The sequence below is a fragment of the Kryptolebias marmoratus genome, linkage group LG7 (assembly GCF_001649575.2).
Source record: "Kryptolebias marmoratus isolate JLee-2015 linkage group LG7, ASM164957v2, whole genome shotgun sequence".
NCBI classification, from domain to species: Eukaryota; Metazoa; Chordata; class Actinopteri; order Cyprinodontiformes; family Rivulidae; genus Kryptolebias; species Kryptolebias marmoratus.
Window position 1 is genome coordinate 8,708,752 of NC_051436.1, and position 15,572 is coordinate 8,724,323.

The 15,572-nt window shown below is 46.9% G+C and overlaps 1 protein-coding gene across 11 annotated transcripts in view; it reads right to left on the reverse strand.

Annotated features, from left to right (window-relative positions):
• LOC108234862 (multiple PDZ domain protein) overlaps positions 1 to 15,572 on the reverse strand; it is a 50,901-nt gene that overhangs the window by 30,428 nt on the left and 4,901 nt on the right. For 10 of the 11 annotated variants that reach the window (XM_017414422.3, XM_037976407.1, XM_037976406.1 and 7 more), the window contains exons 4-18: positions 13,633 to 13,785; positions 13,335 to 13,474; positions 12,488 to 12,701; positions 12,274 to 12,396; positions 11,959 to 12,153; positions 11,295 to 11,397; positions 9,343 to 9,431; positions 7,765 to 8,011; positions 4,160 to 4,246; positions 3,814 to 3,893; positions 3,448 to 3,594; positions 2,877 to 3,044; positions 1,493 to 1,675; positions 1,180 to 1,389; positions 29 to 208 (exon numbers count right to left, since the gene is read on the reverse strand). In XM_017414422.3, coding sequence (XP_017269911.1) covers positions 29 to 208; positions 1,180 to 1,389; positions 1,493 to 1,675; positions 2,877 to 3,044; positions 3,448 to 3,594; positions 3,814 to 3,893; positions 4,160 to 4,246; positions 7,765 to 8,011; positions 9,343 to 9,431; positions 11,295 to 11,397; positions 11,959 to 12,153; positions 12,274 to 12,396; positions 12,488 to 12,701; positions 13,335 to 13,474; positions 13,633 to 13,785 — 2,319 coding nt within the window. The remainder of the gene's footprint in view (positions 1 to 28; positions 209 to 1,179; positions 1,390 to 1,492; positions 1,676 to 2,876; positions 3,045 to 3,447; positions 3,595 to 3,813; positions 3,894 to 4,159; positions 4,247 to 7,764; positions 8,012 to 9,342; positions 9,432 to 11,294; positions 11,398 to 11,958; positions 12,154 to 12,273; positions 12,397 to 12,487; positions 12,702 to 13,334; positions 13,475 to 13,632; positions 13,786 to 15,572) is intronic. The other variant, XM_017414428.3, reaches the window with a different exon arrangement.

The following is a 15,572-nucleotide window of genomic DNA, read 5'->3' on the forward strand; positions in this document are numbered from 1 at the left end:
CCCCCCCCCCCCCCAAACGCTAACTAACCAATGCGGGTTGCGCTCGGTAAAGGCCGCCCTCAGCCAGCTCCTCCTCCTCCTCCTCCTCCTCCTCCTCTCCTTCTTGGAGCAAAATACTGCTGAAGTCAAATGAATGGATGATGGTGGATGATGGGGTTATTTCCTGCTCACCGTAGGGGTGTGGAGAGTGGGAGTACCCACATATTCCCTAGGAAGAGTGGAGAAATTCTTTCACCGTCTCCGGCTTCAATGGAATGTTTTAACCTGACCGGAAATTAGTAGGGGATGGAAATGGAAATGGAAAAGCAAGCAACGGGTTAAAACGATGAACCGGTCAAAACGGACAACCAAACTTTTGAGACTTTCTTTGAATTTTCTTTTTTCACAGAAAAGCTGTTGAAGATATCAGAGGTTTTTTGTTTTTTTTTTGCTTAGTAAGAGCTCTGGGTATTGATTCTGTGTAGCATGCAGCCCAGACAGATATATATATATATATATATATATATATATATATATATATATATATATATATATATATATATATATGAAAAGCAAGCAGGCACATTGGGAGGATTACACACATCAGACTCAATTTTGAAAGGCAATACAACAAAATACCCCTCAGAAGTACATTCCACATCCTGCAGGAGAGCTTCCTGCAGCTCAGTAATCCAGCTAACCCCTGGCAGCCCAGAGGTCTCGCTGAGTAATCTGAAGGCAGATTCAATACGAGCGAAAAAAATGCAGCTCTACAGCAGAAAGAAACGCAAGCGGGGCTTTTTTCGGCTGAGAGAAGCAACGCTCAAAGAGCTCCTGGGGGGGTGGGGGTGGGGGGCGAACGTGGCCGCTGGACGGGACAGCTGCTGAGCCCGGAAGGTTTGATGACAAAGCGTGAAACTAAGATGTCGTGGATCGGGCGCCTGGTTTTGTTTGTTTGTTTGTTGTTGTTTTTTTTTTTAACAGCGCAGCAGGTGGAAGGCAGCACCGCACCGGCCCGCCCATTTTTTTTTTCCAGCATAAAAAATTCAGGACTCCCGTAAGCCGAGCCTCTGTGACCGGGCTCCGAGTTGGGCAGCACACGAAACGAAACAAAAAAGGGGCCTGGCCCGAAGCTGCACAGATATTACAGAGAAATCTCCACGAGTATGGAAGAAATAAAGTGAAAGGAGCGGTGCCTACGGGCAGCGGTTTGGCGACCCCAATCTGAACTTTTCCCGCCCTGGCGCCCTTGAGCGCCTGGACGGCGTCCTCCAGGCTGGCGCCCTCCAGGTCCATGGCGTTCACGTACACCAGGCGGTCGCCCGGCAACAGCCTGCCGTCGTTCTCCGCGACGCCGCCGGGGACCAGGGAGCGGATCACGATCACCGTCTTGGTGGGGTCCAACGGGTCCTGTGGAAGAACCGGCTGTGGTTAAACCCCGACGTGGACGGGGACTGACAGTTGGGAGGAACAGTAACGGCGTGAATGCCGACGTTTCATCCGGATTTCCTACCTGGTAGTCCAGGATACTGAACCCCAATCCACCTTCTCCCTTTTCCAGCTCGATATTCTGGATCTCCGACTCCCACATGGCCAAAGGAGCTCCTGTCACCTCCTCTGTCATACAATCCGGCGTCGCCGTAACCGTGTTCACCTCGGAGTCCTCAGCTACCGCACCGCTGAGCTCTGTGTTACTCTGTGGAGACAGAGAAGGCACAAAAAAAAAAAAAAAAAAAAACAATGTAACACCATGCCGTGCTTCCTCCCCACAAAGGGACGCTATATTAGACGTCTCAGATCTTCGGCAAACGATACTGGCTGCTGCTGAGGCGGTGCCGCTAAACCTTTCGGCTCAGTCGCCGAGGCTGAACCCGCGGCGGCCGAAGACACGGAAAGCAGACAGGCGAGACGGAGAGTCGGGCTAATGCCGGTTGATGAGTCATGTCGCAAGAGGAGTGTCCCTTTCCCATTAAATCCTAGCTCTTTTTCTTTTCATACAATCTGAAAGGTAAAGCTTGTCATTTATCCATCCATCCATCTTCTACCTCTTATCCGTGGTCTGCTCATGGAGGCAACAGGTCCAGCAGAGAAACCCAGACCTCCCTCTTCCCAGCGAGGCTCTCCAGCTCCTCCTGGGGGATCCCAAGGCGTTCCCAGACCAGAGAGGATCCATAATCCCTCCAGAGAGTTCTGGTCTCTTCCCAGTGGAAAAACCTCCAAAGGGAGGCGTCCAGGAGGCATCCTAATCAGATGCCAGGACCACCTCAGCTGACTCCTTTCGAAGAGGAGGAGCAGCGGCTCTACTCGACGGAGCTCCTCACCTGATCTCTGAGGCTGAGCCCAGCCGCCCTATGAAGGAAGCTTGGATTCAGGATCTCGTTCTTTTCTGCCATGATCCAAACCTCATGACCACAGGTGAGGGTTGGAACGTAGTCGGACTCGTCACGTCTCTAACATAAAACACTGTCGACGCGTTAAAATAGACACGTGTGACGACCGCACCCTTCCGGCACTTTAGAGTTCAGGAAATCCTTCGACACAAGGTATGGTTTTCACACTTTCACTGTTTGTTTGAGGCTTACTTTCTGCTCTGCGTTGCTGTCTGCCCTTTTATTAAGAGTGCTGTCAAGGACTGTGAAACTGTGGTTACCATGGGAACCCTAATGATAAAGTTTGTTTTATATTTTTTGTTTTTTACACCAAAAAGTCACCATTTTGTCGCCTTAGATTATTACATTAAGTGGGTCCCAAATTATTATCGGGCCTTAAAGAAGAACGTTGGGTTTGGGGGCCGTAGCCGCTTCGAAATTTCTCCAGAAAAGTTCTAAAACAAAAAAAAAAAAACGAGAACCTGCGACCAATACGACAACGTTGGCTATCGAACCCAAAGCCGGTACCTTTAAGGCGTACGCCGACAGAACCTCCGAATCCGGCTGGACGGCACCCGTGTCAGTCCGGCGATCAGGTGCGGGTCTGCAGCAGGTCATGTAGACGCAGACCGGAAGTTCCTTCAGGATTCCCACCACCTCTTTGTGGGTTTCGCCAATCAGGGAAATACCGTTGACCTAAAAATGGGAAGCGGGTGCTTTTAGTTGTTTCAGTCCGAGCTCAATGTTTGCTAACCGGAAAACTCCCAAAACTCAAGACCAGTGGTGGCCAAATCCCGGTCTTTAAGGGCCACCGTCCTGCATGTTTTACGTGTTTCTCTGCTCCGACACACCTGATTTAAATCAATGGGTGATTTACAGGCTTCTGCAGAACATGAAGAGGTGATTTAAGCACTGAATCAGGTGTGTTGGAGCAAGGAAACAAGGAAAACATGCGGGATGGTGGCCCTCAAGGACCAGGGTTGGAGACCCCTGGTCTAGTTTGACGGCAGAAGGGGAGAAAAAAAAAAAAGTCCCGTCTTCTTGAAGTTTTAGGCGGCAACAATTGCCGCCTCGATGTTTAATTAAGGAAGCCGCCCACCTCGACGAGTTCGTCTCCACTGAACAGCTTGCCGCAGCGTCCAACAGGTCCCTCGGGAAGGACGGAGCGGATGTAGTGACGCCCGCTGCTGGCTTCGAGGCTGATGCCCAGACCGCTGCTCTCGGTGAACTTCTCCACCTGGGCCACCTGTCGAGGCGACAAAGAATCATCTGCGAAATCCGCAACAGCGGGGTTTTTATCTGCACGTTCTGCTCTAAACGTCTTAATGAGGAAACACCGATTAGTTCGGGTCTCGAGCGTCAGGCTAAAATACACGAGATGAAAAATTTCAAATGAGATGGCAACAAATTCAAACAACTCAAAACAACTCAATCACATTATCGGGCGATTAAAATAAAAACTTACGATAACTTCATTGCTTGGACCAAGAATCTCCTGCCACTTCTTCATTAGCTCTTCCTCTTCAAACGGAGTTAACTTCGACCCTTGACGAAACAGCAAACGCTTTCATTTTGCACAAAATGGCGGCAATTTGGCACCATACACACTCGTTTTAAACTATATTCAAAGTGCCTATAATATGAGACGATAAGTCATTTTAATGAAACTTTTAAAAACCCAAATAAAACGAAAACGAGACACGATTCGGCTGAACTGTTGTCCCCCGTCCCAGTATTGTCCAACACTGTGTTTTCTGAAACAATGGTCCCTCTCTGCCCAAGGTGTGAGCAGCAGATTCCCGGCGTCTCACCGGGTTTGTCTTCCGTCGGCTGCTCCGCGGCTGGGCCGGCATCGGATCCTTCGCCTGTTGTCGGCTGACGCTCCTCGACCGCGGCGGCTGAGGGGACAGGAAGTACGGATCTCTCAGGCCAAAACTCAATACAGCTGGTCATTCAGTCAACATAAACTCTGTTTATGGGACACATCGAACACTGTTTACAAGAGGGGATCGAGGCTTTTTTTTTTCCCCACGCCCGAATGTCAAAACGTTTTGATTTTTGTTCGCATTAATCTGCGCTGCCGCTTTGAGAGTCGGCAGAGAGGCTGGCTGCTGCCCAGCCCTGCATTTAAAAAAAAAAAAAAAAAGAGGTGGGAATCCCAGAGCTTCACAATGACGCTAAACATTATACGGTGGGATTTCCTGGGCTCAACAGCAGCTGGCAGAGAGAAAAAAAAAAAGTTGATTCCAAAATTTCCAGACTATAAACCGCTACTACCCCCCCGTCAGAGCGGCGTCCAAAAAACCCCGATTTTCACGATCCACCCAACGGGTTTCTAAAAGTCAGAAAGAAGATAGCGATCCATGACTTTTCCTTGCAGGCTACTGTGTTTATTTATTTATTTATTTTTAAACCAGCCGTGTTACAGGCACCAGTTTGGAGGGAAAAGCATTTATCGTACATATTTGTGTGTGTTACCGGTAAGAATTTATTTAAAAATTTTAAAAAATCTTTCTGTGTAAATACTTCATACTACAACATGAACACCTGCGGCTTAAAGACAAGTGAGGCCTGTATGCAATTTGGTTTTTTTTTAAAGTTAGTGGGTGCGGCTTATCCCGAAGAATACGGTAAACGGATCATTTTCTGAAGACTACCCTGATAGAAAACATTGATTTAAAGCCAGATTAAGAAGCTTTTCTATTTTATTTTAGTTACCGGGAACACTAGATGGCGTCTTTATGGACTCAACTCTCAATTATGGCAATAAATAAATAAATAAAGTCCATATTTTTCGCTTTCTTCGCACTGCAGCCTGAGCAGGGGTCAGAAAATGTTATTTTAAACTCTTTATTAGACGTTAGTGTTTATGTATGTCCAAAAAATAAACAAAAAAAAAGAAGAAGAAGAAGAAGCCGTAGACATATACATTTCAAGATCATCATTTTATAATCACACTGAATCGCGGTCAGATCAAATCAGGAGGTGAATAAAGAGATTTATCCGTTTTTTTTGTGTGTTTTCTAAAACTCTTAAATCTCCTCAGGTTTTCCCACCGAATCACACTTCAACACCAGCATGTTTCCTACAAAAAGAAAAGATAAAACTGGTAGTTTGGGCTAAAAGAGACTAACCGATCACCGTAAAAGTGTCACGACAATTTATGTTTTTTTTTTTTGTTTTGTTTTAAATTAAATCCTTTTAATAATTTAATGACCACTCCACGTCCCATTTTACGACCCGGCACCGAGGGACGAGTCGGGGATCTCTTACATTAATTTCTGTTTCCTAAAGGAATTCATTGAAACTCATTTCAGAGAAAAACAAAAAACGAAAACGAGTCCAAACTTTGTAATTGTTCTTCTCTCAGACAGTTCGTAGCACCTGAGAAAGAATAAAATAAAATAAAATCTTCCCGAGTCTGCCATCTGTTCGGCGTACGTCTTTGTGCAGGTTTTTTGTTTTTATATTTTTTCAATTTCCTGTTGCCAAAGCTAATGGCTTCCCGTATCCATCGATCACCGCTGACACTGAGTAACGCACGCGAGGAGCTTCCCCTGCTTCGGAAACAAGCCCGCAGGTTCCGCGGGAACAGCTGGAGACCGAACCCTCTCCCGTTTACTGTCAGTCTATCTTCTTTACTGCCAATATTCTAAAAAAGCTATTAAAGCAAACATGACGTTTATACGCAGTCCTCCCCCGCTGATCTTCCAGTGAATAAATCGAACTCGGAGTTGGAGCAACGTGACGGCGGGGTTCTGTTTCTTCTCTTCCCTCAGATCTGTTTGTTTTTAAGGTGCGTTTTAGTCCGTTTAAATGGAACATTTAAAAGGAATTGCTGAATAAAAGAATCGTCATTACGTTTCCTAACGTCTCCGCAGGACTTCGTGTCCAACGAGGACCTTCGCAGGAACGCTTCGGAGGCCTTTTCGGACGATCGAAACCAAAAAAAAACTCCTTCCACGGTTTTTGGGGAGCGCTGGTTTCATCGTTCGGTCTTTAACTGCTGGAGGTTTCCTTTCCCCAAGACGGATGAGTGGCACTCGAATGGATTCAGGGAACCGACTGAAGTCCAACTCATGCTCCACTTTTGTTCTGCTTCTGTTGACGTTTCAACTGTGATGCGTTTAAGGTACAAGACTGGTTTTTTGCATTTATTATGCCACAAACGAGAGCACACGACTCCAGTTTTAGCCTCCTTCCTGGCTTCTCATTCAGTCTCGAATCCATTTTTACAATTTTTTAAAAGTTTTTTAAGCCTCTTGATTTGTCTGAGCTGCTTCCCCCTTACTGTTGACTGTCCCGAAGACATTTTAGAAGTCCAGAGGAGACCGAGCCCTTTTTGCGGTTCCGGCTCGTGAAACGTGGAACGAGCTGCCGCTGCAGGTCCGCAGGTCAGGCGGGCTCCATCTCTTTTTCTCCGTGGCCTTTTGACCCATCGTCTGTGGCTTCATCTTTCCCTTTTTTTTAACTTCTACGATTTCAATCGTTTTCTGTAGCTCCTACTTTTGTTGTTGTCGTTTCCTTTCCTTTCTCTTTTCCATTGTTCCGCGCAGCGGTCGTGTTGTTTTAAAGTGGAAAAAAGCGGCACGGTATTCAAAACCTTTTTATCCTCTAATCCTAACGATAAAACTGAACTTTTTCCAATTCGAGTCCCACAAAAACGAACTCCTCCCAGCTGGAGATTTCTGGGCGGAGTCGGATCCGTCCAGCTGATAAAGAGCCGACAGACATCCGGCAGTTATCGTCATTACGTCAATTTCATTGAAAATTTGGTTTTATTTGAATTGGACTCATTGGCAGGCGGACTGTCATAGATCCTCTACGTAACAGGATTACCTCTCTGACAGGTATTTGCCATTTCATGTTTTTAAAAAAAAATAAAAATCTAGTTTCGTTTCAAATGAGCTTATCCGTGGGGCCGGATTGAGCTCACCTGCCGGGCCCAAATGTGGCCCCCGGGCCGCCATTTGGTCTCGAGGTTCAATGTTAGCTAACGCTGCGTTCTTTCACAGCAGAGAGGGAGTTGTTTCATAAAACTGGAAAACAATATAAATAAAACAGGGCACTAGCTCGGCTAGCCGTTAGCATGGGCGCCAAAAACGAACAGACTGTCCCTTTAAAAAGTGTCGCCTGTTTTTTTTAAGTGTCGGCCGGAACTTCTTCCACCCTTCTGCGTTCCCCGACTTTAATTTTTTAACTTCTTTATAGGAAGAGTTGTCAGTAAAAACGTCCACACCAAAGATGTCCTACGGTCCATTCGAAAAAAAAGACTTTTTGGCGCCAATCATCAGACGAAATCTTTCACCCGATTAAAACTCTAATTGGAGCCACATTTACACATAAAAAGACACATTTTCCAACTAATTATTAGCTGCAGACAATATGAGTTTCTTATTAAATTCAGCCGTCCTACCTTGAACGGGCTCCTCTGCCTTCTTCCTCTCCAGCTCCAGCTCCCTCATGGCGGCGGCAGCGGCGGGGACGGTGAGGACGGTGGCAGCAGGGGACAGGACGGGGACGCCGCCGGGAGTCACGACGGGGGGGACTCCGTCGGCCCCAAAGCCCCGTCGGATCAGCTTAAGTCGCACCGTCTGGCCGGTGTGTCTGAGCACCTCCACCGCCTGCTGATTGGTGGAGCCCCGGATGTTTACGCCGTCCACCTGCGGGGAGGAGGACCGCTCAGGACCGCGTGGCGTAACCAAAAAGGAGGGCCGGCGTCCCCTTAATCGAGACTCGGCTCACGCTTGCTTCGAGCGTCCATAATCCCAGGGGGGGGCCATACAGAAAAGCGAACGCAGCCCACGAGTGTTCCCCCAACTTACTTAATTAGTTCTGCAGAGGCAGGCGACGAATCAAAAATGATTCAAACTATTAAAGCAATTACTCAGGGAGAACAAAACAAGAGTTGCAACTAAAAATAATACGCCGTAATTGCGCTCTACTGTTAAAATGACAAACAGATTTTCTCAGTGTGTTAATTAAACGCTTCATTATATTCACCGTCACAAAAAAAATAAAATAAAAAAACAAAAAACAAACCTGGTTTCTGTCGGGTAATTATGAATTATTCAAAACTCCGCGTCTGACTGTGGAAACTCTGAGCCTGTTTCTGCCGTTCATCGTTCCCATTTATTGTTTTTTTTTTCCTGTTTTTTTTTTTTTTTTTTTTTTAAGTTTCTCGTCTTCTCTGCAGTCTGACCGCTTCGGCATGTTTTGTGCAGCTTCAGCTCGTTCCGGAGACGGAACATAAAAATACACTCAGAGCTCTGCCTTTGCCCCAAAAACATTGTTCTCCTTCAAATCTGCTTCATCGGACTTGCTCTGTTATTGTCTTCTTTAGCTGCTTTTAGCCTTTTGTTCTGCTAGTTATAGCTTTTAGCTAGCAGTTTAGCACTTTGAACAAACCTCTGGCTACTTTTAGCTAACCATTTGATACTTCTGGCATTGCTACTTTTAGCTTTTAAAAGCATTGTGCTACTTTTAGCTTGTAACTAGAGCTTAGCTTCTTTGAGCTAGCATTTTGGTACGTTTAGCTTCTAGCTAGCATCGTGCTACTTTTAGCTAGGCCTTAATTTTAGCAACCTCTTTGCTTCTAGCTACGGTTTCCGGATTTTTAGCTTTTAACTTGTGTTTAGCTTCTTTGAGCTAGCATTTTGGTACGTTTAGCTTCTAGCTAGCATCGTGCTACTTTTAGCTAGCCTTCTGATATTTCTAGCTTTAAGTTAGGCTTTACTTTTAGCAACCTCTCTGTTTTTTGCTACTTTTAGCTTTTAACTCGTATTTTGCTTCTTTGAGCTAGCATTTTGGTACTTTTACCTAGTGTTTCGCTGCTTTATAGCATTTAGCTAGTCTCCTGCTTCTCTTAGCTTTGACAACTCAGCTTCAGCTTGTTTAGAAAACGTCATTAAAATCATACGGTGCTCAGAAAGTCCGGTTTCTCTGACGCCGCTGAGAACAGTGTTGAATCACAGAGTAGAATTAGTGAACCTACAGCTATTATCTGGTCCCCAACATGAATTCGGCCATCTTGGTCCACCGCACTCTCCTTCGTTATGCTCTTGACGAAGATCCCCGACGGCTCTGGGGAGTCAGTACAAGACGTAAAATTAAAGGGGGATCCTGAAGAGTTCACACACGTTTACATTGTTTATTTAGAAGAGCACAGAGGGAAGAAAACATCAATTTTTATTGTTTTTTTTTGGGCAGTGAAGGAGGCCCATACCATGACACTACCACCACCCGATTTTAGAAATACTATATTGATATAAATGCTGTTTTATAAACTTCTACACCTGCCATTCAAGTCTGCATGGTTATTTGCAAACATGAACAGCCACAGCAGCAGCTAGTTGTAGCACTTCCTGTCCAGCCTGGGGCCACTTCCTGTTGGACTATCACAATATTTCTACATAACACCCAAAAGTGCTCAACAGGGGAAGCCAAAAACATAAAAACAAAGACAGAAAACCATCATTTCAGATAATATTATTAATAATAGTAATAAAACAAAAAAGTAAAAGTATTTTTTAAAAACTCGTACTGTTAAAATCTAGTGGTAGTGTCATGGTTTGGGCCCGTTTCACAGCTTTACCACTGAGACAAACAAATGCTGCAAATAGGAAATTTGGCTTTATCGCCTTAAAACATTTTTACTTTTCATATTATTTCTTTTACTTTCTTTTAAAAGCAGGCATGATTCTCTGATTACTTAGGGTAATAATAATTTTTTTAAAAAGTTCCTAAAACCATATCTGCTCCTGCCAAGAGAGTTCAGCAGCCCGTTAGTTACTCCGGCTTACATTTCCCCAGATGGAAATTAAAAAAAAAAAAATGAACGTTTTGGAACCACATGGAAAAACAGCTCATTTGTAGTTTTTATTGTTGCCAGTGATTTTAATCAAGACAACGCCGACTTCACCATCCGGCGCGCTCCAACCCCCCCCCCGTCCCCACGGACGGTGTTTTATGAGAGCGTTTCTGGCAGCTGCTCGGCCATCCCTCACTCGGTCTGTCGGATCACGCTCACCGGCTCTCCTGCCAAACCCTCTTTTTCCCCAGCTGATGAAGGGGATCAAACCGTCATTAAAAACTGTTAATCTGCCGACGGATGAAGCCGCGGCGTCTCTCCAGGGCTGTTTGGAGTGAGAGGCACAAAAAATCCGCCCCGGCGCTCCGATCGGTTCATGTCTTCAGAGCGCGGCTTGTATGAAGGCGCCGCATGATGGCATGCGGGGTTGCGCAACGTATCAAAAATATATAGTATCAGAATCGCAAAATGGCTGCTTTGAAGGCATTTTCTTCCGTTTATCCGGGTCGGGTTGCGGGGGGGAGCAGCAGCCTAAACAGGGAGACCCAGACTTCCCTCTTCCCAGCCACTTGGACCGGCTCCTCCGGGGGGGAATCCCGAGGCGTTCCCCAGGCCAGCCGAGAAACATAGTCCCTCCATCGTGTCCTGGTTCTCCTCCCGGTGGGACGTGATGGGAACACCTGACCAGGGAGGCGTCCAGGGCCACCTCAACCAGCTCCTCTCCATGCAGAGGAGCAGCGGCTCTATACTGAGCCCCCCTCCCGGATGACCGAGCCTCTCACCTTATCTCTAAGGGAGAGCCCAGACGACTCCGGCGGAGAAAACTCATTTTGATTAATTGGGAGTCTCGATCTTTACGTCACTATCCAAAAGCTCGTGACTATAGATGAGGGCAGGAACGTAGATCAAACGGTAAATTTTGCCTCGGCTCTCTTTTCACCGCGACAGAACAGTACAACGCCCGCACCTATCTGCAAATCGATCAATCGTGAACAAGACCCCCGGTTTACTTAAACTCCTCCACTCGGGGCAGGACTCCTTCCCCGACCCGGAGAAGGCGCACCGACATCACAAGTGATCTGCATTTCTGCTTGGCGGGGTTAGATTACGGTGACCGAGATGCTAAAACGTTTCACCTGAGTTTTTGTCGCCAACGTAGCCGGCGATGGTGATCCCCAGTCCCTCAGCGTTCTTGGTCAGAGTCACGTCGAACGTCTCGGCCTCCTCTTCCTCGCCGGCCTGCGAGGACAGCAATCAGAACAGGTGGACATCAACGGAAAGCCGAACGGAAGCCAACAGACAGATGGTCGTTAGGAAGAAGACGATCACCAATCCACGCTTTTATAGTCACTTTTTTATTTTTTTATTTTCCCTTTTCCTTCCTGAACCTGTTGCTCCGAGCTGTTGGTCAGCTGCGTACCTTTATGCTTCATTTAAAAATAAATGAAATATGGTCAGCTGGTTTGAAAAAAATAGCAAAAAAATAAAGTTTTTTTGCCATTAAGTCACCATTTGGCGATCCTAGTCTGGAAAGCAGCAGGTAATCTTCCTAATTCACCTTTCAAATCAAAGTTTTCCAACAGGTGTGTCCTCGGAAATAATCCTTCGTCTTATAACCTTTTAACTCCCTTTCAAATTGGCCGTTATGCTCTGCCGTAGCGCCGGGAAATCCCTTCGTATGACATCTGGTCCTCGTGAAGTTTGGGGATTCCCCTTTTTCTTAAATACAGGTCTGGAACTTGTTTTCCTTGGGTAGTTTTGGGACGAATCTTAAAAGAACTGGATAAAAGTTGTGACTACCTGCTGCTCGGTGACGGTGGGGAGCACCACAGACATGACGGCGGAGGGCGTCTCCTCCGCAGGGCCCCTGGTGACCACCAGCTTCACCCTGTTGCCACACTGCCGGAGGACCTGCGCCACCTGCTCGCTGCCCATGCCGTACAGGTCCGTGTCTCCGATCCTCAGGATGTGGTCCCCGCTTCGCAAGCGCCCGTCCTGAGTTCAAAACAAAGAAGAAGAAGCATGTTTTTTTTTTGTTTGTTTTTGTTTTTTTTGGCCCGAGCGCTGCTGAAGCCGAACCCAGACGACAGACGCACTGCCTGTCGGCGCACTCACCTGATCGGCGATGCCTCCGGGGAGGATGGTTTTGACGATAACTCCGGTGGTTTTGCCTCCGACGATCCCAAAACCGAGCCCGGTCCCGTCGTTCACCAGCTCGATTGTCTCCACATGCTGCCACTGGAGGGAAATAAATAATAAATAAATGAAAAACCAACACTGTGTGACTGACCGTGTTGGGTTCAGCCAAACAGGGTGGAGGTTCTCCTACCGCGCTGGAGTGGGCCGACAGCGTGCTCGCAGCCGAAGGCGTGCGGGACACCACCGGACTGGTCAGCTGGGGGATCGGCCCCCGGGCCACGACGAGCTGCACCGTCTCCGAGGCGCTCTGCAGGAGGCCGATGGCCTGCTGGTGGCTCACGCTCTGATCCAGCGGACGACCGTTGATGGCCAGGATCTGGTCCGCTTCTCGGAGCTTCCCATCGCTGCGGAGACAAGACGCAACGCCGGCGCGAGCAAACGGCATCATGAAGACCAAGGAAGGGTCAGGTGTGAAGTTGACGTTTAAGGCGGGGAACTTTAATATTTATGCTTTTTACTGGTAATGGTTAAACATCTGTTTCCCACCAGGAAAAGTCTGTAATCAAGTATCTTTTAAAATCTGCTTAAGGCCCAGATAGAGAGAAGCCATCTTTGTGGTCACTACAATCAACCGAATAACGTCTGTGTTGCTACACAGAGTCAGCGCTGACCATATATAGATCATGATTGAAACCTTTGGACTATCATACATTCACTTAGAAACACAGATTTTGTTTGGTTGAGAAAACAGCAAAAAACTGAACAATCGCCTTCCGTAGAACTCCAAATTTCAAGCCTAAAAGTGCTTCTCACATCCTGTTGCAGGTCTAATCACACGGCATGAGCGATGATTCTTTTCTTGGACTATAAAAATTTGTGAATAATTTAATACTTCGTGGACCGAATTCGGTGACCTTGGAGGCCCGAGATGGCCCCAGGGACCACCAGTTTGCAAAATGTTTTTTCCCCACGTTTTTTTTTTTTTTTTTTTCCCGCATCCTTCGAGCCATCCGTGCTTTTCCTGATCCGAAACGCACCACTGGGCAACGCTCCCGGGCTGGATTTCCTGGACGAAGATGCCGAGCTCGCCGCGGTTCTCGCTCTTCAGGCCCACCACGCTGAAGCCGAGGCCTCCCGACGCCGGCTTCTGCAGCTCCACGCGGGTCACGTGGCGCCCCTGTGACACACGCACACACATTTTCGTGCCATCTCTCAGTGCTAGTTTGGGGTAAACATCCAAACTTGAAGTTAGACCCCGCCCCCTCCATGTGACATCGTGATGCCGTAGCAGATATCGTTTGCTGAAGGTTAAATTTGCGCTCCAGCTGGTCGCACCTGTGCCATAGCGTGGATGACGCCTTCAAATTCCTCCAGTGGTGTTTTCCCGTTGGTGCTCGGAGCAGCCGAGGTGTCCGAGTGGGAGACATGGCTCGCGGTGGGTCCGACATGATCACCGAGGTCACTACCTCTCGATGACGCGACGCTGCCCTGGAAAATTAAGAGCAAAAAATAAAAATAAACAATAGAACAAGTAGTCACAGATAAAAGGGGTGACTCTCAGCTACTGTATCAATTTTTAGGTCGATATTTGTAAAACTGATAGAGTTAGAGCTATTTTTGTGTTTTGTAAGGTCAGTTGTCTGTGGCGGCCATCTTGAACTGGGTTGGCTCCAGACTTTAATCATTTCTAGAGGTACGTCAATAGATCATTTCCTGAAAGTTTCATTAAAATCCATTCAGGGGTTTATGAAATATTTTGCTAACAGACAGACAGAGTTGCCTGCAGAACAGTCAATAGCAGAATTTTAGATAAAGATTTCGCTCAATCTGTTAGCGCTCTGAACGCGTGCCGTTTGAGACTCAGTTACTACCATGCCAAATTTTAGGTCAGCATCTGTAAAATCAACAGGATTATAGCCATTTTGGTTTTTTTTTTTTTAGGGCCACTTGGCTGTGGCGGCCATCTTGAATCAAGCTCCCTCCAGTAGTCAATCAGCCGTAGATGTGTATCCAACGATGGCTTTAGAATCGGTTCGTTCAGCATCCTCCGAGTGGTTCAGGAGATATTTCGCTAACAAACACACACACAGGAAGGAACCGTTATCCCCTTCAGAACCAGGAATCTCATCTGAAAAGGGAAGTGAGAAGCTCCGCCCCGACGTTCAGGGAGTTTGAATTTTGGCCGAGCGGGCCTGACTGCGGCTCAGGGAGGAGACCGCTGGGACGGCAGCGAGCTCGTTATCCCGCCATGATTAGCTGGATCTGTGGCAGCCTAATCCCTCAGGAGATAACGGCTCTTAGCCGATGCACCAACAATGACTCGGCTCCAAATACAATATTTTCCAGCGCGGCGGGGAGGCCATCTGGATTCCTTAACATGCTCGGCTTTTAATTACCGCCGCCGCTTCAGCTGCGCGGCGGACGAGTTCCACGAACCAGGCAGAGACGGAAAGAAAACGGGGCTTTCCTGGTTTCATTAGCCGTGAGGGATCGTCAGAACCGGATTCGAATGCGTCACGTTCCGCAGGGGTTTCTTCGTCTGTTTAGATAGCCTTTTGCTACTTTTAGCTAGTGCTATGGTACTTTTAGCTCTCAGTTAACCTTTTGTTATTTCAAGTTTTTTTAGCTAGCCTTTTGATACTTTTAGCTAGTCTTGTGGTCTTGATTTTAGCCTTTTACTAATTTGAGCTTCCAGCTACCATTTTGCTACTTTTAGCATTTAGCTAGCCTTTTGCTGTTTCTAGAATCTAGCTAGCCTTTTGTTACTTTTAGCTAGTGTTTTGGTACTTTTAGCTCTCAGTTAAACTTCTGTTATTTCAACTTATTAGCTACTCTTGTGGTACTTCTTCATTTTAGACTTTTACTACTTTGAGCTACCATTTAGCTACTTTTAGCCTTTTGCTGTTTCTCGAGTCTAGCTAGCCTTTTGATACTTTTAGCTGCTAACTAACCTTAAGCTGCTTTTAGCTATTTTTTTTCTACTTCTTGATTTTTAGCTAGCCTTTTTTTGCTTTGAGCTTCTAGCTACCATTTAGCTACTTTAAAGCATTTAGCCAGCCTTTCGCTACGCTTAGCTTTCGGCTAGTGTTCCCCTTCTTTTAGCTTTAATTGCTCGGTTTCAGCTCCTTCAGCGAAGCCGCTCTGCACTCAGCGTTCCCGCTGGATTTGCAGCTAATCAACCTCAGCCCGCTGTGGGAGCGGAACGCAGATTGTTCCTCAGTGGCGAAACTTCAGCTGCGAAGGACAGCAAACACCCCCCCCCCCCCCCCCCCCCC